The sequence below is a fragment of the Venturia canescens genome, chromosome 10 (assembly GCF_019457755.1).
Source record: "Venturia canescens isolate UGA chromosome 10, ASM1945775v1, whole genome shotgun sequence".
Classification (NCBI taxonomy): domain Eukaryota; kingdom Metazoa; phylum Arthropoda; class Insecta; order Hymenoptera; family Ichneumonidae; genus Venturia; species Venturia canescens.
The window spans coordinates 12,119,637-12,140,650 of NC_057430.1; the positions used below are offsets into that span (position 1 = coordinate 12,119,637).

General features: G+C 38.0%; 2 protein-coding genes and 1 long non-coding RNA gene across 3 annotated transcripts in view; 1 reads left to right on the forward strand and 2 right to left on the reverse strand.

Moving 5' to 3' along the window:
- Positions 1-754: 754 nt before the first annotated feature.
- On the reverse strand, positions 755-6,549 carry LOC122416887 (uncharacterized). Its single transcript, XR_006262185.1, has 2 exons — positions 6,391-6,549; positions 755-2,840 (listed from the first exon to the last, which is right to left on the reverse strand). It is a non-coding gene; the product is annotated as an uncharacterized lncRNA (long non-coding RNA).
- On the forward strand, positions 5,467-9,347 carry LOC122416886 (ubiquitin carboxyl-terminal hydrolase 47-like). Its single transcript, XM_043429999.1, has 5 exons — positions 5,467-6,161; positions 7,012-7,387; positions 7,682-8,077; positions 8,430-8,564; positions 8,658-9,347. The coding sequence occupies exons 1-5, from the start codon at positions 5,838-5,840 to the stop codon at positions 8,996-8,998; spliced, it is 1,572 nt and encodes a 523-aa protein (XP_043285934.1). The 5' UTR covers positions 5,467-5,837; the 3' UTR covers positions 8,999-9,347.
- Positions 9,348-9,946: 599 nt separating this feature from the next.
- Positions 9,947-21,014, reverse strand: part of LOC122417087 (dual specificity tyrosine-phosphorylation-regulated kinase 1A) — a 74,326-nt gene continuing 63,258 nt past the window's right edge. The window contains exons 5-7 of the mRNA XM_043430347.1: positions 18,894-19,055; positions 17,654-18,041; positions 9,947-16,337 (exon numbers count right to left, since the gene is read on the reverse strand). Of these exons, the coding sequence (XP_043286282.1) occupies positions 15,875-16,337; positions 17,654-18,041; positions 18,894-19,055 (1,013 nt within the window). The 3' untranslated portion in view covers positions 9,947-15,874. The remainder of the gene's footprint in view (positions 16,338-17,653; positions 18,042-18,893; positions 19,056-21,014) is intronic.

The window sequence follows — 21,014 nt, forward strand, 5'->3', positions numbered from 1 at the left end:
AGTTATGAAAGGAATTATATTTATAATTAATTACAATTAACAAAAGAGAATCACGAGCGCGAATGAGATTTTTCTTCGATTTTGAATACGCGTGGCAGCGAGCGTGTTGAAATGAAAAAAAAAAATAAAATGGAAAAGGGAGAGTTACAAAATATTAATACTACATAGACGGACGGAAACGGGACAAAAAATGGAACAGAAAAAATACGCACTTCAATAGAAAATACGATTTTTTATGTTTACGCTACGAATCAATGTTTTTGCTTCAGATTTTTATTCGAGAACGGAGTTTAACCACTTTCAGTTTTTTTTGTTCCGCTTCATGGCGAATTTTGTCCATAGCCGCTCAGAAGGAACAAAAGTGTTTATTGCAATTCGAACGCGCTATGAAAAGTTCTCTGCCGATTATTATGGAGAAAGATAAAATATGAGAACGAAATATTGCGAGAGCCGTCTCTACTGTTCGTGATGTTTCGATCCGTTTAGTCCTTAATGTTGCTACACGTTCCTACAATCTTAAGGAAAAAAAATCCGTACTTCCCTCTTTTTCTTCCCACTTCCTTTTCTCCCCCCTCCACCCATATTTATATTTATTAGTTTATTTAATGAAGATTCAGCGAGCGCCACAGATTTTTTAAATTTTTTGTCGCCGAATATTTATGCGAACTCAGAAACGTTTTGTGTTTCATTTCATTTCCCTGGGACTGTCGAAAATTCGTACGGGATTAAAGGAAATATTGTCCACGCAAGCGAATAGATAAGAATCCGTTTATTTCATAGATTTTGAAATTATTTTTATTGTAACAACCATTGTAATTTTTCGTTTTTTTTTATGAGATTCGAACTCGAATTCTTAGTTTCGAATGTGACTGAGATTCGGGTACTCGATTCTGGCAGGAATTCAAAAAGAAAATTTAATCAGATCGAAAAACTTCGTGATGATCCTGCTGCGATTTGAACATTAAAAAAAAAGAAATTATTGTGAAAATGAATTATTGTTTTTGTTCGCATTTGATAGATTTCCAAACGCTTTACAGGCTTTTTTATTGTTGCTCCTATTCGTTTCCATTGATTTTAAATTCCAACGTCAAAAATAAGTTTCTCAGTCAAATGTTCTATTCTACTAGAGTTGAAATATTTGTATTTGTACAGAAAACTGAAAAAAAATCAACCATCCTTGAACTTTGCATACATCGCCAGATGCAAAAATGCCAGAATAACGTTTTTCAGATCTCATTAACACACTTTTCGAACAAAATAATCTTTGCTGGGCATTCGTACAACTTTTTTTTCGCAATATTACTTTTCTTCGAATTTTGTTTTCAGAAAAGATCAATACGGGAAATTATGAAAAATGTACAGAAATAAAAAGGAAAAAAAAACAAAAATAATGTGAAAAAATGAATTTTGTTAGTAATCAATTCTCGTTTGAAATGGTTGAATCGACCGAAATGGTTGAATCCTTTTAGACTTTTTAAAAGCGGTTGAGTCTCAAACTTCTATGAATTGAAATGAGCGATACGAGAAGCACAATTTACATTCATAGTTACACAGAGGAAAAAATGAGGAACGAGGAAATGATTCAAGAATTCATGAAATTGGATAAAAAAATCAAAATTATGAGAGAACTTATTCATTTTTATTCCGGAGTGCAAAAATTGAATTCACATTATCGTTTGCTGCACACCATTATCATTTGTTGATGTTCTTTCATCACTTGTACAGCTCAAAGAATCAAGGATTCGCCCTTTTTCATTCACATTTTCGTTCGTCACAGCATGCAATCTTGAATTATATTCGCGATCGTCAATACGTTCTTTTTCTTCTCGCGAGCATTAAAAAATTAAAAAGATAAAATAATAAAACTACGAATCACCGAAAATAATACACAGGATATTTACAGTAAGAAAATATAAGATGGAAATATAAGAATAAAAAATAAAGAATCCTAAATAGTTTGTTATTCTCTGTGGCAAGGTGTACATTACGCATGGAACGTAAAAGGCTGGCACGTTTTGTAAAATAAATCAAGAAAAAAAATTAATCCACCAACGTCAACGTTCTTCATCGTTTTTTTTTCTTCTTGGAAACCATTTCAAAATGTTACACAAAGAGCCCATTTTTCAAGGGTCAGCGATATATACATTTTGCAATATTTCCCATCGGATCCTTTCAGCCTGAAGAAAGTTCCTTCGAAAAAGTATTGTGACTTATAAAACCAAGAATCTTAGACTTTTTTGAAAAATAGACCACAAAATCGTTCTGAAAATTGTTTAAATGACTTATTAAAGATATTTGTGCAATCGAATTCTGTGTATAAATTATCTCCTTGTGTTTCCGACATACTCTCTTGCATAAATCATTAGTCTAGCAACAATTTTGAAAGATTTTGAATTTTCATCATTGTTTGTTTAAACAAATTGAATAAATGGAGTCAGACGATTAAATGGTTGGTAGCAAATCCGAGCAGTTAATGGCATCTCGCAATTATGGACCTCTGCTGCGACCTACAGTTGACATGGGTTCGGGGGTATCCAAGTTTCAAAGGTCAGCGAATGCACAGCAATAGTCCCGGGTTTACCGGGTCACAGCCTCATACTATATTGCTCTGTGGTTGTCATTTTATCAGTATCACCTGAATACAAAAAAGCCAATGTTAATGGTATTGCCCATTTTCCTCTTCCTAGTCCCTTTCCTTAGGAAGTCCATGATCCTTTCGAGGCCACCAGGTTTCTTCGCCATCTCCAAGGCCCTCATCGACAACGTTTTTTCTTTACTATATTTTCGGCAACAGCGCGACACCTCCTACCATGAACGCTGATTTCCGTGTTCTCTGAAAACTGATAAAAATGAGTTTTCAATTGTTTTCAATATAGTGTTGATTGTGTTGATCAATAGACAATCTGGCGAGATGGATTTTGTTTGTTTTACTGATTTTTTTGTTTTTTTTTTCTACTTCAACTAAAAAATGTATGAAAAATTTGGTAATTATGCAGAAGTGGGGCTCCACCTACAATCCGGCTTTTTTTTTTTTTTTTTTTAAGTTCTTTATGAATGGGCAACGTGATAACAAGTAATATTATGGTGGCGCATGATCTTATTGAGCAAAAAAAAAAATTTTTATTTCTTTTTCTTCATATATTGAAAATGTCGATTTTCATTTAATTAATGCAGTAAGATGGATTAAGAGTATGGATCAGTCGACTAACCTCACTTGGAATTTTCAAAATCGAAATTCTTCGACACAGTTCGACTGATTAAAAAAAGGCTCTGTCAGCCTACGCTGAACGATGGCAAAAATCGACTGACACAGCCTTTTTTTAATCGGTCAAACTGTGCCAAAGTATTTCGATTTCGAAATTTGCAACTATCTCTCTCGCACTCACGGTTGCGATATACCGACTGATCCATCCTCTTAAGGAGGGCGGCTACCGACGATACAATGTTGCCATGCTAAACCATGTTAAATACATTAAAAATTTCAAAATGATAAGAATTTAATAGAATTTGATGAACATATTCTTTAGGGCCAAATTTGACAATACAAATTTTTTAAGATTTTTCTTCTATACAGTTATCGAGTAATTGATCACTAAAGTTCAAGTGTATAAGCATAGCGTTTCCATACATATAGGTATACATTCCGGGCATAAAAAATCTGCTTTAATGCGTGATTACTCGATAACGAAGCAGAAGAAAATTTTGAAAAAAATGGTGTCTTCGCACTTGAGGTTGAAGAACATTATCACCAATTTTGATCAATTTCTTATCATTTTGACGAGTGTAGCCACCCTCCTTAAGGTAGCTCGAACCGACGCGTAGCGGCGTTCAGGCTGGGTCGGCAAGAGCCTTACCTTTCGATATATTTATATATTACATTGAGACGCTTGAACGCATGTTTACATTCGTTACGATCAGTGTCTCGAATAAAAGTACATATTTTTCAGAATTCTGTGGACATTTCACGACATGAATATTTTTACTGAAACGATCGTCACAGGAATTTTTACATTCGTTCAAATCAATGTTTCGAATATAAGTGCAAATTTATCGAAATTTTCGTAATTCCATAAATTTTGAATTTATTTAATTTTTAATAGTTTTCGCAACTTTCCGCTACCATCAAATACATATTTTCATGCCATAGTACAGCCCTGAATTCATAAAAAAAAATTTACAGCCGTTTTGGGGTGCGGAGCCCCACTTCTGCATATTTACCCAGAATTCGTGGAAAGAGTTGTTTAAGGTTGGGAAAAATTTGTCCAATATAAAAAATGGAAATACTTTACTGAAAGTGCGAACAAAATCATGCAGTTTTACTAATATTTTACAGTGAGAAAGAATTAGGAAAAACATTATCTGCTCTGCTGCGTTTAAAGAAAATCGATCACCAAAAAAAACAGCAATGGCAGATTCACTACAATACCAACATCAGAGAGACTTTCTATTATATATATATTAGGGTGCTTCAAAAAAAATCGATTTTTTTTTTTTTTTCGTGGGCCGAAGAGGGATGTTAGTACATATAAAAAAAGTGACTTTCCCAAACTTTGAGATTAAAAAAAAAATATTTAGCGGTCCCACAAACGATTTTTCTATGTTTTTTCCTATTTTGAGGAAAATCGTCATGGAAAAAGTCTTAAAAAGTCATGAAACGTTATGCAAACATGCACTTTCTTTGTTGAATAAGTGAAATATTGTGAGCATAAAATACATTGGAATAATGCGCTGAACATGTGTATTCCAGTATACTACGCAAATTCATTGCAAAATTATGTTATATGTTTTTTGAATATTTAGCTCGGAAATAATTTTTCTCTGCGCTGAATATGAAGCATATTTTTCCCATGTTTTTTGCGAAGCCCCTAGCTCATGTAGCTGTTGAGCTTCGTCCTTGTCGTGGTCACAGTAGCTCTGTTTATATTGCTTCACGGTCTACAATGTAACAAGTACAAGTGCACTAGTACGAACAAAAATGTCATACGAACAGAAAAGTCATTTGAGGGACCGTTTAATTAATGATTTTTTTTTTCAACACAAAGGTAAAGTTTCATGTATTCAAGGGAGAAGTGCATTTTATGTTTGCATAACGATTTATTATGATTTTTTTCATGACGTTTGTCCCCAAAACAGGAAAAAAAATACAAAAGTCGTTTGAGGGACCGTTATATATTTTTCAAAAGATCTGAAAATTTGAGTAAGTCATTTTTTTTACATATACTAACACCCCTCTTCGGCCCACGAAAAAAAAAATATCGATTTTTTTTGAAGCACCCTAATATATATATATATATATATTATGACTCTTCAGTTGGAAAACCACCGCAAGGTGTGCTAGTATCGCGATGGTCACGTGACCTCGTGACTCGCACGTGGTTCTATGTTTTACAGTGCTTTTATAGACCTAGTATGTAAATGTATGGTGTACGTTATATATACACGTGCGTTTTGAGAGCGTGGAGGGTGTGTCAGGGTCAGTTCAATTTTTTTTTCAACGGGTGACACACGTGTTCGTTTATATTCACGCGCACAGTTTCGAGATCTTTCATCAGACACGGTAATAACTGTTGAAAAATTCAAAATAGTTCCATTCTAAACGAATATATTGCTCCCGAACGGTTGTCAATTGGAATTGTCCCATCTCCGTTACCTTCAAATTTATAACCACTAAAAGTTATTGATTCGTGTCCTGTTTGTCCTGTTAAACGAGTGTGTTCTCCCAACAGTTCAATTCTCTTCATTGTCACGTCAACAGGTTGTAAACCGGGAATGCATTTTTTAAATGTCATTGAAGCCAAAGAAAACTATTAAATATTAAATAACTAGGGTAGTTAGAAATGTCAGCAAGAACGCAATCGCCTGATAGGCGCATAGAGTTGTTGACGAAAAACAATTTCGATACGTGGAGCATGCAGATCGAAGCTCTTCTTACGAAAGATGAACTGTGGGCATATGTCGACGGATCGAATAAAATTTCAGCGGCTGAAGATTCGGAGAGAGAAGCATGGTTGAAACAAGACAAAAAAACCAAGGCCAGTTTAATTTTGGCGATATCACCTCCGGAACTGTATCGAGTCCGTGGCTGTGAAACCGCGCAGGAAGTTTGGTTTGCATTGCAGCGTTCATACGCATACGATGCGGTGAACCCGCCGGAGAAAAAGGTACGATTAGTTTGTTGCGGTTCAGAGGAAGCTCGGTCAAATAATGCATTCGGCTGTTTTGATCCGTGTAGAAATTCTTATTTTTCGTGATTGTTTCTAACCACCATCGTATGCTAAATTATCAGTATAATAAAAAATAAAAAAAAACTGAGGCTTTGCATTGTCTATTACTCGGGAGTCAAATAAAAAGAAAGGTTAGGATTGCCAAGTGCGTAGTTGTTCATGGTACCTATTCAGTCGGGTATAAGTCCAATGTTGACGTGGGCCAGATTCTGAATTCGAGCGTAGTCGCTCGTAACGCGAGTCCTCGGAAGGTCTCCGATCTCCGAGAAGTTTTCAAGGTGTGTCATGTACGTCACTCAACAGCGCGAGCGACAAAACTAAGCATGGTTCATTCTTTTGCGCTTGAACGTTGCGAACGCCTCTAGTCTTGGCGTTTCTATTGTACCGCTGTGCTTCGCGCCATAAATATGAATCGATTAGAAATTTTTTGTGTATCGCGCTACGTGGAATTATTATCCTACTGTTGTGGGACGCAAAAATTGATTTTTTGTCAATCTCAGAGATCAATCGAGTGAAAAACAGTTTTGTTGTGCGTTCTAACAAAATTTAAAAAATTTTTGGGAATTGAACAAAAAAACGCATGAATCTGACGTTCACCGTGCGGAGCGCTGTATGCGAGTTCCATGAGTTTTTCATGTTGAACAATCCCGACTGAGAGTACAATCGTAATATTTTCATTCCGGAAAACGCTGAAAATCACTTTTTCGATATCGAATGAGTAATGAATCGTCCATTTTTCCGAGATTTTAGTCTCACAAACTCATCACGCAACGGGAATTTTTGACAGGCACCATGGATGAAAAAAGAAGAGAGCGAAAAAGACAACGAGATATGCAACCGATTGTTGGTGCGAGAAGGATCCATCATTAAAGTGTTCTGTCACCATCCTGTGAATAAAATTCTCATGAATAAAAAATTAATCGGTTTGGAAGCAACATTGGGTGCAGCTACTGACAGAGCTTACAAGTCAATGATGCTCGATGACGTAGTGGGTCGTGATCAAGTACGGTTAGTGACTTACCAAGAGAGCACCGGTCTCATTCTATCAAGCTTTGAAGGTCGAGAGGAGGAGTCGCTGAACTCGGTTCTTGGAAACAAACCAAGCCAGCTGTTGTTAGAAATTCGTAACAACGATGATGTTTTCGAATCTTATCCACCTGACAGTAAGTACAATACAATCTTGAGACTCCAATTATTTCTTAAGGCAGTTCTACCAGTAGTACGATCTGTCAAAACCCGATTGCACGTTTTTTTTAAGGCTTGATATTTTTAAAAAATATGAGTTCTATATTTAAAAAAAAAATATTTTTGTAAATTCTGAAGTTTCGCTCCAGACTTTTCATGCTTTTTTTTTTGAAAATATGTAAATTAAAATCGCAATGATAAAAAAAAACGAAAATTTTATTGAAACAAGGGAATATTGTTTTGAAGCTAATTCGAATTCGCAATGTTTTCAGGTCTGCCGAAGCTCGTGTACGTAATCGACAGCACGCAGAATCTAGTGACCCGCGGACCGATTGTTGTCCGGGCTCGATTGGCCCAGACAGTTCAGGAGTACAAGAAGCAATTGGTTACTGAGCTTGACATCGACTCAAATGACATTTTCCTCATATTCCAATCTCAGGCCTTGTCCCCAAGAATAATGATTGCTGACTCGCATACATTGCAGGAAGAGGGTTATGCAAGTGCGAGTAAAATTCTCGTCTTGAGTTCTCTAGATTCCGGGAAAATGTTTGATTTAGAATATTTTCTCGACATTCACAGCCTCGTCGATCGGTTATTACTGATAAATGTTAGCTTGCCAGATTTGCCAGATTTGCCAGATTTGTCAGATTCGCCAGATTCGAATGAAGGTAATTCCACCGTCTTCCTTCTTTATTCCTACTACAACAAATTAGCCAAATTTTATTACTTAAATTATTCATAAAAATGACGGGGTTACACATTTCGTGTGAACTCGTTGAAATTTTAGTGCATACTGCAACTCGGAGAATAAATTTATAATCGAGAATTTTTTTAATGTAAATCAATCACATAGTTGCCCAGATACTTATTTCGTTTCTTCAATTTAATAATGGCCATGTCCATATAAAAAGTCACAAGTACTCGATGCAAATAGGAATAATTTAGTTCGAAAAATTTCTGTCTGAAATACGACTGTAGATATGACTTTTATTCCGTTATTGATTATGATTTTTATTTCAGTGGCGAATACCGATCAAGAGGTTTCCAATGAATCGGCGGATGAGGATTCGCCACAAATCTATTCCCCCGAACGGGATCGAGATTCTGTAGAAATAATTTCCAAGATCACACGTGACGAGCAGCAGCCTGATAAACGTGAGTGGATTACATTTTTTTCTGTAAATTTTAATATTTGTCAGTGTCGTTGAAAGTATTATTATTATTATCATAATTATCACTATTTTCCAGTTCTCAGGGTGCTGTACGACAAAAAAATGGGTCCGAGCACTCTTAAAAAGCTACTCCAAGCCTACGTTGGTGTACCCACGGAACAATTCATGCTGTGGGTGATCCAATCAGATCCGTATAAGTCCAGTATAGGGTCTGACTGGACGTGGGATCCAAACTGGTATAATTTAGTCGACGGCAATACGATCGCGGTGAAACTCAAGTCAGGCCTTGAACAGAATCAAGAAGAAATCGAATCGGGCCACAAGCACGCAAATTCAGGTCCTTTTCATTCTCAGGAATCAATCGTAAAATTTCCAAGACTCAATGTTGACAAGAATTTAATGTCAATGCGGTTTTGAACATGCGGTGAACACGCCACGACGGAGCGGCTGTACTCGTCACCTTTTCATCCCCACGGTGGCAGTAGAGGGTCCGCGTACTGTTTTCGGGAGGAAACAGCGAGATTGGAAAAATCCTAAACAAAGACATTTCCTCGGCAGGACTCCATGCTACAGAGACACACAAAATGTTTGCAATTTTTAGTCTCTTCTCTCGGAAACGTTAATTATTCCGAGTGTAAACATTTTTGAGGGTAGTAGACTATGAAAAAATTCCGAGATTCGAGAATTTTGAAATTTTTGGAAAATCGCAAAAATCGAAAAAAAAATTTTTTGAAGGCAGTAGACCATGAAAAAATTCCGAGATTCGAGAATTTTGAAATTTTTCGAAAATCGAAAAAAAAAATTTTTTGAAGGCAGTAGACTATGAAAAAATTTCGAGATTGGAGAATTTTAAAATTTTTCGAAAATCGAAAAAAAAAAATTTTTGAAGGCAGTAGACTATGAAAAAATTTCGAGATTCAAAAATTTTGAATATTTTCGAAAATCGCAAAAATTGAAAAAAAAAATTTTTGAAGGCCGTAGACTATGAAAAAATTCTATGAAAATTTAATAAAAATAGAAATAAATTAAATTAAAATTGCAAAATATAATATAAGCGACACGGGCGAAACGAAACTACGTGTGAGCTGTCGCATTTGCCATTTGCCTGAACTTACGGCGCCTTCCATACTCGTAATTGTGCATTCGTAGCACCGGCTTTCGGATTATCGTGCAACTCCATATGTGATGAAATTCGTTAGTTTTCGAACTCGTAGGATGATCATTGTTTTGGGACTTTTAAATTTTTTTACCTTCCAAACCGCATGGCACTAAAATTGTAACCAAACAAAATTAAGTTATAAAAAAGGACGAGTTTTGTAACGATTGCTTAGAACTAACTCATATTCCATTGTGCAGTGAATAAGAAGTGAGGGAATAATTTGGGCATTGAAAGAGCTCGATACAAAATGACACGAGAAATATTTCATTTATCTTCAAAATTTCGTAGTGCAAAAATTTAATCTATATTTTCTTTGTTCTGTACAAAATAATAATATATTGTTATGATTCTTTTTATCGATTGTACAGCTCGACGAGTCGAGAATAAACCGAGATTTCATTTCCTAAGTTAAATGCTATAAAATATGCATTCAGAAAATCTTTAACACGGTTTGAGCCGATCGTCGTTGTTTGTATAAATATTTACATTAGCGTCCTTAAGAATTTGATATTGAATTACACTTTTTCCGTTGCTTTTACCACTTTCGATTATTACTTTTTACAGGATTCTATCTTTAATTACATTCACGCACTCCGATTCTAATCTCTCCTCGCGGACGTTATAAAATCACATAGAAAGAATTAAAAACAAAAAAATGATAACAAAAATGGAATCACCCACACACGCTACACGCGATATCTATGGAAAGAAAAAAATTAATATAAATGAATAAAAAGAATCCTAACTAGTTCGTTATTCTCTGTGGCAAGATGTTGCGTTACGTACGGAGCTTAAAAGGCTGGCACATTTTGTAAATTGAAACACAATGATGAAACAGGAAAATAGTAGGTAACGAGAGCGAGTGATTCTTGTCTTCGATTCCACCTTTTTTTGCAAAAGACGAAACGAAAACTCAAACTTTCAGATTATTTCATACACCATTGCTAATTCAGGAATCACGCGTCGATTCTTCGTTCTATTTACAAAGTATAAATTCTTTCCTATTTCACACATACACTCATATCCATTTTTCTTTCAATTATTTAAATATTCAATCATTAAATATTTATTTAGATACACATATTTAGGGGTCGACCCTTTAAAATTTATTATTCAAGACTTCGATCACGATTGTGACTTTTCGCTCGTCCCAATAAATGACATCGAATGATTGTCGTTATCACGCGAACTTTTACAATTCATCTTAAACGTCTATACTTTCAGGTTTTCCACAAAGCAATGATCCTTCTCGAAATTTTTCAGTGCACACGAAATTACAATTTACAATTTCGTTCATATAAAATTTGACCATCAATCTCGAAATTTGTATCGATCTGACGATATATCGTAGCACGAAAAATCGTGAAAAATTATACGAAATTAAGTCGAGCTTATGTCGGGTCTGGAAAGTTAAAAAAACAAGAAAATTTGAAAAAATTTTCAATAATGTGGAATTTTTGGTTATATGTTTAATCGATACAAACTTTAATGACCTTCGAAATGAAAAAATGAGTAATTTCAAAATTAAAATCGAGACTAGGTCGATCATGAACGCAGGCACACAAAGGAACGAAAACAAAAAAACATTTCGAGCGCGCCAGTCTTGAATTTTTTGCGTTAGTTAAAGTCTCGAGGCTCGCCATCGCCGGATGACAAATTGTGGACTGATTGTGGTATTGGCTTTTCAAGAATTTCAATGATAAGCTGTTGCTCGTTGGAGTACGAAAGAAGCGTAAAGAAAAAAAAAAATTAAAAAAAAAAAAAAAAACAACAACAACAACAAACAAAAGTACGAAATTCAAGTGAAATACTTGGTCAGGTTGTCTCAGTAAAGTTTGTTGGAGAGCATGCCGGCGAGCAGAGCATCGATAAGAAATAAAACGAGCTCTCCCGATGGGCACACTGAACTCATGAGATTCCTTCGTAACATATACGTTTTGCTGTTTTTTTTTGTTTTTTTTTCCCCACATTTTTCGTTTTCGTGGTGCATTGTGACCGGCGAGGAGTAGAGGCCAATTAATTATTGCGTCGCTGGTAGGCTCTCGCGCATTGTTGCATCTGTTGGGCTTTGCTTTTCGCTCCCTGTTACGTTCCCCAACGTGTATGTAATGTTACTTTTAAGTATGTATGTGTATATTGCCTCAGAGGCTACTTTGTGCCTTCCTTCGGGCTCCCTAATAAATTAAACTGCGTGTAAGTATCGTCCGACTCAACATACACACGTTCAACATTGTGTACTTTTATGTTTATACATAGAAATTTATAATGGTCAGATTTTTTCTGAAAAAGTGGAATTTAAAAAATGTTTTTCCAGAGTTAAAGTGGCTGGAGTTTGATGGTCGTAAAAATCGTTAAAAAGTCAATTTTTCAGTAGTTTTTACCGATTTTTATCGCGAGCTCTACGAGGCTTGGAGACCCAAATGCGAAGCGTCAGTTCTCTTCTCAATCTATTTTTGAGAGGAAAATATGTGATCACTCTGGACCAAAATTCAGTTGCATTAACCTTCTTCCAGGACTGTTATTTTTACAAGATTTTGCATATTTTTGAAACGCTGCCGGAGCAAATATCTTCTGAATAAAGGGCTCAAATTTTTCGAAGTGAATTTTGGTTCGCGGTGAAAATTATTTTTATATGGAAAAATGAAAGAACGAGGGAGAACAATTCCGCTCCGTACGAGTCCAAACTTCATCGAGCTCTCGTGAAAAAATGGGCTCTCAAATATTCTTCAAGAAAATTCATGAATTACTCTGAACGTACTTTTTCAGAAAAAGTCGCTGACTCCAGACCGCAAGCTGTGATCGAAAAGTAGTGAATCTGCCTACAACTATAAATATAAATTGTATGATATTTAATATGATGTACAATATATACAATCGCTTATACACACTTTCTATTTTTACTCATTTTTAATCACTAAATTGATGTTTTTCTTGTCCGGATGTTCTTTTCAACATTGTAATGACAAGCAGTGTTGAAAAATCGTAAGTGTGGATACGAATGATTGTTGACAAGTACGATTACTGTGACGTTCAGGCGTGGGAATTGGAGTTAAAAGTTTGAGAGTTTTCAATGGAAAAAAATGAGTTCCTGAGGTGATTTCGGGATCAAGAGATTGTCGAAGCGGGCCAAAGAAGGTCTTGTCTATTCTCACGTTGCTGGCGCCCACGTTTGCATGGGGGTTTATCCGTTCAGTGTTTACGGCTTTGACCGATGAGGGGAAATTTGGACCCAGCCTGAATGGCCATTCAGGCTTAGGGTTGGGGGGAAACTCTTCAAGTGTTTGCGAGCGTTTGGATAATCATAGTTTAATTAAATAAATAGTTGATGATGCTGAAGCTTGCAACGTTGGGGTCCAACGAAACGAGAGAAAGAAATATCCAATTCTTTCATTTTTTATTCAACTCGTCATTTGTGTGGTTGGCAAAACTAGGAATTGGAAGGGAGGAGAACAAAATTGGAGGATTAAAAGTGTTTTTGTTTCCCTCCATTTCGTTGGACTCGAACCTCGCAAACTTCAGCCTCACAATAGTTGAGTCTACAAGAAAATAGTTTTTCAGTCAACGATATGCTAACGAGAAGGAGGAATGACGCGGAGGAGAATAAAAGAAATAAAAAAAACGTAATAAAATATTAGCACGGGGACGAGTAATGACTGATTCCTTCGAGTCTCTCGCACTTTTCTCTTTTGCTTCCTTTCTTTTTCTCTGTAATTCTCGTTTTCTTAAGCTGCCCGGGGTAAAGCAGCAGACCTTCGTGATCCCGCAGTCCGCGGAGTCTTCCGTTTTTGATTGGTTTTCGCGTCTTTAAGCAATTGTTGCGTGAGAGTGCGCTGCGAGCACACCGCGCCGTGACTCAATGGAAGGGAAAAGATGGGAGCGAAACGGTTCCGTTTTCTTTTCCTTTGTTTTTTTCGCCTCGTTTTTTCTCTTTTTCGTTCGTTTCGGTCTCGGTACACTCACGCTACGTCTTACGTGCACCGCGGTTGAGTATACTCGCGCGGCGCATCCTCGGAAATGAAAGAACCCAACGAACAACCGATGAAAGAGACAAAAAACGAATCGAAGGAAAGAGAGGGAGGAGGGGAGGAGTTGCAGAAGAAGAAACCTCGCGCTCCTCGACGTCCCTTCGGGCACAATACTCCTGTACGCTTTAACCATCGTCAAAAGGCACGAAATACTCCACCAAACGTCGAATTACGAAACACCTGTTTCGACCAAATAACTTCATCAAAACTCGCCGCTTTTTCTGGTTTTTTAAATGATGCGATTAAAAATCCTGCAGAATCTTCCGCAATTCTCGATTCTGTATTTTTCCCGTTTGATCAGCTTGAATTTTTTCATACAAGGTATTTCCATTCTCCGATTTTTCTAAATCATTCGGAGCATCATTTCAGCTTTTTTTTCACTGCCTTCGTTTTAGGAATTTTTTCTTATTCCCAAATCTGTATAATTTTCGAGGCCCATTGCCTCCGAGGTATTCAAAAAACTAAATCCGCGCAGTTAAAATTTCGATAGTAAAAAGGAATCAAAAGTTTTTAAGAGAAGGATGCTCGAATGGCGATAAAAAATTGAAGGCTCACAAGCTTCGTGGGAAATAAATCGAGCTCGAAATTCGTGTGCGAAGCGAGCCGAAGAATCGGAGCGAGAAATGACTTTTCATTCGTCCGTCGTAAGTAAATTCGAAAAGTGGGTGAAAGGCTCGCTCGAAAAGGTTCGAAAAAACATTGGAAAAAAGGGAAAGTGAGTGGCAAGAGAGCGAGAAATTGTCGTGCCGTGGGAAGGAGGGGGGAAGGAGGATCGATAAAATCGATAACGCGGGAGAGCAGCGAAGGCTACAGATATTGATCGAAGATAATGCGAGTGGCAGGGGACGAATAAAGGACAGAAGGCAAAGAAAGGACAAAAGAAATGAGTGGAAATAAGAGAAATAATGTTGAAAAATGGCAGACTCGACGAGGCTAGATATCTCGGAAGATAATGTGCTGGATAAAGGACGCGCATGCACCGCGGCGGAGGAGGATTCATACAGCATAAACATATACATATAAAAATGAGCGTGCGCGCATAAGCAGCGTAGAGATCGTAGAGTCCGGGAGGCGCTGCGAATAAACGGAAAATAAATAAGAGATCGAAGGTAAACTCCGCGAGGAAGGAACGAAGATGAAAAAAAAAAGGATTCTTACGGAAAAAGATAAAAGAAGAAAAAGCATCGGAGAAGAGGAAGACGGAGAAGGAGAACAAGAAAAAGGAGAAGATGAGGAGAAACGGGGTAGAGATTTTCGCGCGATTAGATCACGAGATCACGAAAGTATAGTGGAGTCGATTGTGTTCGGTCGAGGAACGCGCTGCAGCACCGAAGACCGCGAGGCGAGAGAGAGCGAGAAGCACTTTGCAACCAGGATTAAAAGACCTTGGGCAATGTCGTAGAGTTCGATACGAAAAGGGGCCTTAAACATGCGAGACTATGAAGACGACAACGCGAGTGTATCATTACCCAAAGGACTCGTGGAATTACGTGTCTATTAGGACTCCCTGTGCGATACGCCGATCCTGATAAAACTCGAGAAGAATGAAAACCGCGAATGAAAATAAAGGAGGAACGCGACCAGGGGCGGGAGGGATTGCGACGACTTGGCCAAATCCACAATCGGACGGTGGGGAAAATCTAGCGGGAGTTTTCAAGCTCGCTGGGAACGCTGCTTCACGTGCACGCGTCTGTCCAACTATTTGTGATTAAACGGGAGAAAAGTATTGGAGCAAAACGTCGCAGAGGTTCGGAGGGACTTCATTTTTAGGGGTTTTTTAAACCGGCTTTCTTCCATCGACCAATTTTCGTAAAATTTTGCTTCTTTTCTCAAGACTTGACATCGACCGATCTCTAGCGGATGCGATTTAATCAAACGTCATTTTCTCGCGTACAAGGAACATTTTGGGGCAAAGGGAATATTTGTTTCCGAGCCCGTTTCTAGAGGTTGAGTTTAAAAAAATAGATTTTCGATGAAATTTGAATTTCGCCTTGAAACCAACGTTCCTTTTACTTTCGTCACTAATAAATTAAAATAATATTCATTATATTTTTCTTCCGTAATAAATGGCTATTCTCCTATTTTTTCGAGTACGAATTTTCCTCCTTATCAGATATAATCGGAGGGCGTAGTCCCCTCGTTTATCGCTGCCAGTCTGTACTGTTGATTCGATGAGTCGCTGCTCGCTGCCTGATGGCTCGAGGACTGATGTGACGTTGTTCCCGATCCGGGCGACGTTATCGTCAGCGTCGTTGTTTGTTGATGATTTTGTTGTTGCTGCTGCTGTTGACTCGTAGAATTCGAGCTCAAATCACTGTAGTAAGCGCTGCTCGGTGCGCTACTCAACGACGGCCCATCCGGCTCGGCGTCACTTCCGGTGTATCCGGTGTTTTGATACGAGGGGTTTGTCTCGCCGTTACTTCCTGTGTTACCGAGTCGCATCGCTGCCTGATGCAAATGATGGTGGTGGTGATGGTGATGATGATGGTGGTGATGACCGTTCGTCAATTGGCCCGGTGGCACTGGGCTCGTTGGACCGTTTTCGTACATCTCGTAATCCGGCTCTTTTAACCTGCCGAATAAACCATTTTGTTTTTAATCGACGAAATAAACGATTTTTAGATTAAAGTCATTTGGCCGTTCGATAAAGTACGGTGGAGGTCCACTTTTTTGGGGCAAATGCTAGTTTAAGGTCGCCCGATAACGATGAGCACAGTTCCGGGAGCCTCTTACGGGGCAAAATTTTCAATTATTTTATTTACAGTTTCGAGTTTTTAACACGGTACGCTGTGGGACAATAATATTAATGCGGAAAAAATTTTACGGCGTTCGAGCTTCGGAAAAGTTTATATCGCGAAGCAAATTTACCACGGATTCCGTTTCTTAAGGGTGAATGATACAAAAGTCGAAATAATTCGAAATTGATCAAATTTGGTGATAATGATCTTCAACATCAAGTGCGAAAACACAAATTTTTTCAAAATTCTCTTCTGTTTAGTTATCGAGTAATTACGCATTAAAGCAGATTTCTTATGCCTGGAATGTATACCTACATATATGGAAACGCTATGCTTATACACGTCAACTTTAGTGATCAATTACTCGATAACTGTACAGAAGAAAAATCTTAAAAAATTTGTATTGTCAAATTTGGCACTAAAGAATATGTTCACCAAATTTTATAAAATTCTGATCATTTTGAATTTTTTTATGTTTTTAGCATGGTTTAGCATGGCAACATTGTATCGCCTGTGCAATATATCCTTAAAAAAAAAATATTACCTTACGCGGCTTTTAAGAACGAAAACGTGAATAAACTTCAGTTTTTGACGTGTCGAAAGCGGATGTCAGTTACTACGTTGGACTGCCGGTAACCGCTGATTGAACTTCGGGCCAATTCGAGAATCGCGAGAATTTCATTAAATTTACACCGATATAAACGTTCTTTCGCACAATAAAAATGTCCCCTAGGTTATGTGTATTTAAAGTGTCACCGGTACCGACTCAATCATTAACTAGTCAAGTTGAAATATAAATTTGATCTTTTATGATATTTTTAAAGCATTTTATTACATTTTTATGATAAAAATATTCTCAATGAAATGTTTATTCATTTTATTAATAATTTAGACTTAAAATTAATCAACATAAAGTAGTTGCAAACTTGATTAGTCATAGAATGGCCGAACTACCTTTTGATTTCACAATTTAATCGAAACTTTTGTTACTTTCGGTAGTAGCAACGATTTTTCGAGTTCTTTTGCCTTTTTTTTCATTTTTGAAAAACGTTTTGTTCCATTGAGTCAATCAAAGATTCGCAGCAATTTCTACCTTTTTTATTCTTTTACGATTTTTTAAAATTTGGAACTTCGAAGCGTAGGCTTTTACCTTTGACTGTGCCTGGTCCTCAGAGTCTCCTTTTTCAGTGTACTATTTTCGCTAGCATTTGCTCGCCCACTGCCGCCACCGTAACGCCTGTGAAGTCTCGCTGCATCGAGCTCGTGATAATCGTCGTCGTCGTCGTGAACCTGAGGCGATGCTGCACCCCCGACGTACGTCGAACTACCCCTTAATTGAAGCTGAAGGTCACTCGCGTAACTCGCAGCTTGCGAATCGAGCTCCGCGTAAAGAGCCTCGTCCGTTTGCATGTGTGTGTAATGATTTTCGACCGGAAGATTCATGGCGCATCGGTGCTGCGGCAATGTCAGTGGCGTTGCCACAACCCCCGCTGTGCCTCCACCTCTTCGCGAACCGAGCCATGACCAAACGTTGTGTCCTAAAACGAGAACGATAAATACTCATGAATTTAGTTTACTTTTGAAACTGGTGGGGAAATTGAAAATTCGTTTTTCGAGATAATTTTTTTCGAAAGAAACTTCACGAATTTTCGTGCTCGAATATTCTATCGCGAATCTTCATTTTTTTGAATTCGTTAGAAATTATCGTAAATGAGGAAAAAATTTTCGCGAACAGAAATAAGTCGGATTTTTCGAAAGTTTTTTAATGGAGTTCGATTGGTTTCAAATCATTGCATTCAAAATCTGCAGTCCAATTGAAAGAAAAATTGAAAATTACATTGCTCCACAATAAGTTTTGGGGCTTCAACATTTTGAAGAATTTCAATTATTTCATCGGGTCCGAATCATCAGAATCGAAGAAAAAAAGCAACGAAAATTTCGTCCTTTTCACAAGTGTTTGTACCTCAATGTTTCAAAGGATTTCAGTTATTTTTGGTGCTGGACTCTCAATGAACGACAGAAGACCGCTAAGTTTTAATTCTCAGCGATTTCTCAACGAAATTTTCTTTCGGAGTAATTTTATTTCCCAGCAGACAAGGTTGGTCGATAAAAATAAGGTCTTGGGCTCATTTTTCACGACCGTTGACCTTATCCCACGAGAAGGTTTTTCAGTAGCTCAGAATCCCTAGGAGGATTCATTAAAATTCTCTAACGAAAAGTAATTTTTGAATAAAATGAATTTTTCAAATGAAATTCAATGAAAAATAGTCTCTCGTGGCTGCAGATTGCGATGCAACGAAATTCCTGTCACTCGAGACTTCCCAGCATTTTCTTCCTTTTTCTCATGCGTTTTTTACACGCCCGTCTCTTTTTTCCTTGTCAATACTAACCGGGTCTCGGCGTCACGTCGTGATAAGGGGGCAATTTGTCGAGTTCCAGGGGTGGTCGATCCGGTATGACGGAGACACCGCCACCCCCGGCGACTCCTCCAGGACCATTGCCAACCGGTTCCTGATTACTCGACTCTTCGACCCCGACGCCGCAGCAACTCGCTGAAAATAGATAATTGCGTATACATTTTATCCGTTTAATTATGTTCGCATCTCGTCGGAAGGCGAACGCTGAGTGAGCGTTAAAAATATATTCTTCACTCGCAACGGCAAGAAAAAGTTTTTTTACTCCCCAAAGGGAAAACGCATTTAAAAAAATGTGAAAAATTTGTTCACTTCGCATTCATTTTATTGTCCAAAATCCTACCAAAAAAAAAGAACAGTTTTCCCAATTTTTAGGCGAAAAATTTGACGAGCGAAGGAACTGCATGTGAGCTGAAAATACTTTTTGATTCTTCAATCCCAAAGCTACCAAAGAATTCGTTACAAAAGACTGAACGAGGTCAAATTTCATAAGGTGGTTAAAGGGGAAGGGAAGTACGAGGGTTTCGAGAGGATTGGCCGCGGTCGGATTTCGTTTCATGATCCCGAGAGCCAAGAATTCCGGATCTCTTCTTCTCCGTTTCGTATTCGTCAGGGAAACGTTGAATATTCGGTTCAACCCGTTATTACGTTTGATCCCTCGCTGTCACTCGCCATTTGACGTAATATTTAGCATCTGGAATATCCATTGCAGTATGTTCGAGTGCCAGGTGAGAATTTTGAGGTACGAGTCTAAGTTTTTATTGCATACGAAAAAAAAAGAAAAAAAAAAAAAAAATACAAGTGGCTCGGTGCGCGGAGACGAGAAATAAGCGAGAGCACGAACGCACTTTTTTTCTCTGGCTATCCATCGCCCTGTATTCGGAGCTGGGGATATTGAAAACGGAGCATTATGACACGAGCTCGCGCATGAAAGGTACGGCGCGTTTCTCTCTCTCCCTTTTTTTTCTCAAGCTTCTCAAAGTCTGCGGCTCATTGTCCTCGCGTCATCGTACAAGCGCAACGTCCTCTTTTTATATATGTGCACAAATTCGAGCGCGTATATTTCAAGCTCCGCGCCTCACGTTCCCGCGTGTCTATAGATTCAACCTTCTTGATACACGTTGGGCGGTGCGCGGGGATTTTTGTAGATCACAGGAGGCCGCAAAAGAGCGGTTATTGTACGGCAGTACAGGGGGAAGGGAGGGGACGAAGATAAGAAGAGATCGGAGTGTGAGAATCGAATTTAGCTCGTATTTGGGCGAAAATTTTCTCCATTTTTTCAACTAATTTTGTCGAGTATTTGGCACGATGATATTCTGGTTCGAATTTACTGGCGAAAATGATAAAAAAACACTTTTTTCAGTAGTTCAATGAGCTTGAACGAATTTAAAAAAAAAAAAATACGGGGCTCAGGGGAACTCTAAACTTGTTTTTATTCATCCGCGTGTGTCCTTAACATTTGTCAGTCGTCGCGTCGAGCCCAAAGAGCGTCAAGGATTTCGTCAATTTTTATCTTTTTGTCATTCTATTTTCAAAGCTCTCTTTTCACGCCGAGGCGTGAACGGTATCACTAAATACTGACGGAAGGAATGGAGAATGAAAAAAATATGTCAGTTGCGTTACCAGTGTGTAAGTAATCGGATTACAGCTCGGTCAACTCTCCCAACGGTTATTGATGGTCTTAAGGGCACAGATGAATTCATCTGCTTCGTGTTTTTCTCAATTTTCAATCGTCAAACGCTTCTCGTCTTCTTTCTCGCGTCCACGCAAGACTTCTCGGGCGACATTCCGAAGTACTCCTTTACCGAGGCTCGAACGAGGTGATCGAGGCTTTTAAAATTCAAACGGGAGAACACGCTCCTTTTTCACTCTTATCCACTTGACCCGCTACAAAAATTCCCATTAACGCGTCGTCGATCGCGGCTGACGTGTGAATTATGGATTCTCCCGAGCTGATATATACAAATCGTAAGCAGACAAATTGGAAATTATTTCTTTCCTTTTTTGATTGATTATTCAATAACACACTTTGGTTGAGTTTTTTTTCGAAATGAGTAAAAACGTGTGAAAAGTGTCGAAAGTGAAGATCGATACTGG

Excerpts from the sequence above, each read along its gene's own strand:
- LOC122416886 (XM_043429999.1), top strand. The coding sequence starts at position 5,838 with ATGTCAGCAAGAACGCAATCGCCTGATAGGCGCATAGAGTTGTTGACG. Across the intron at positions 7,388-7,681 it reads CGAATCTTATCCACCTGACA|GTCTGCCGAAGCTCGTGTAC; the intron begins GTAAGTACAATA and ends CAATGTTTTCAG. Across the intron at positions 8,565-8,657 it reads CGAGCAGCAGCCTGATAAAC|TTCTCAGGGTGCTGTACGAC; the intron begins GTGAGTGGATTA and ends ACTATTTTCCAG.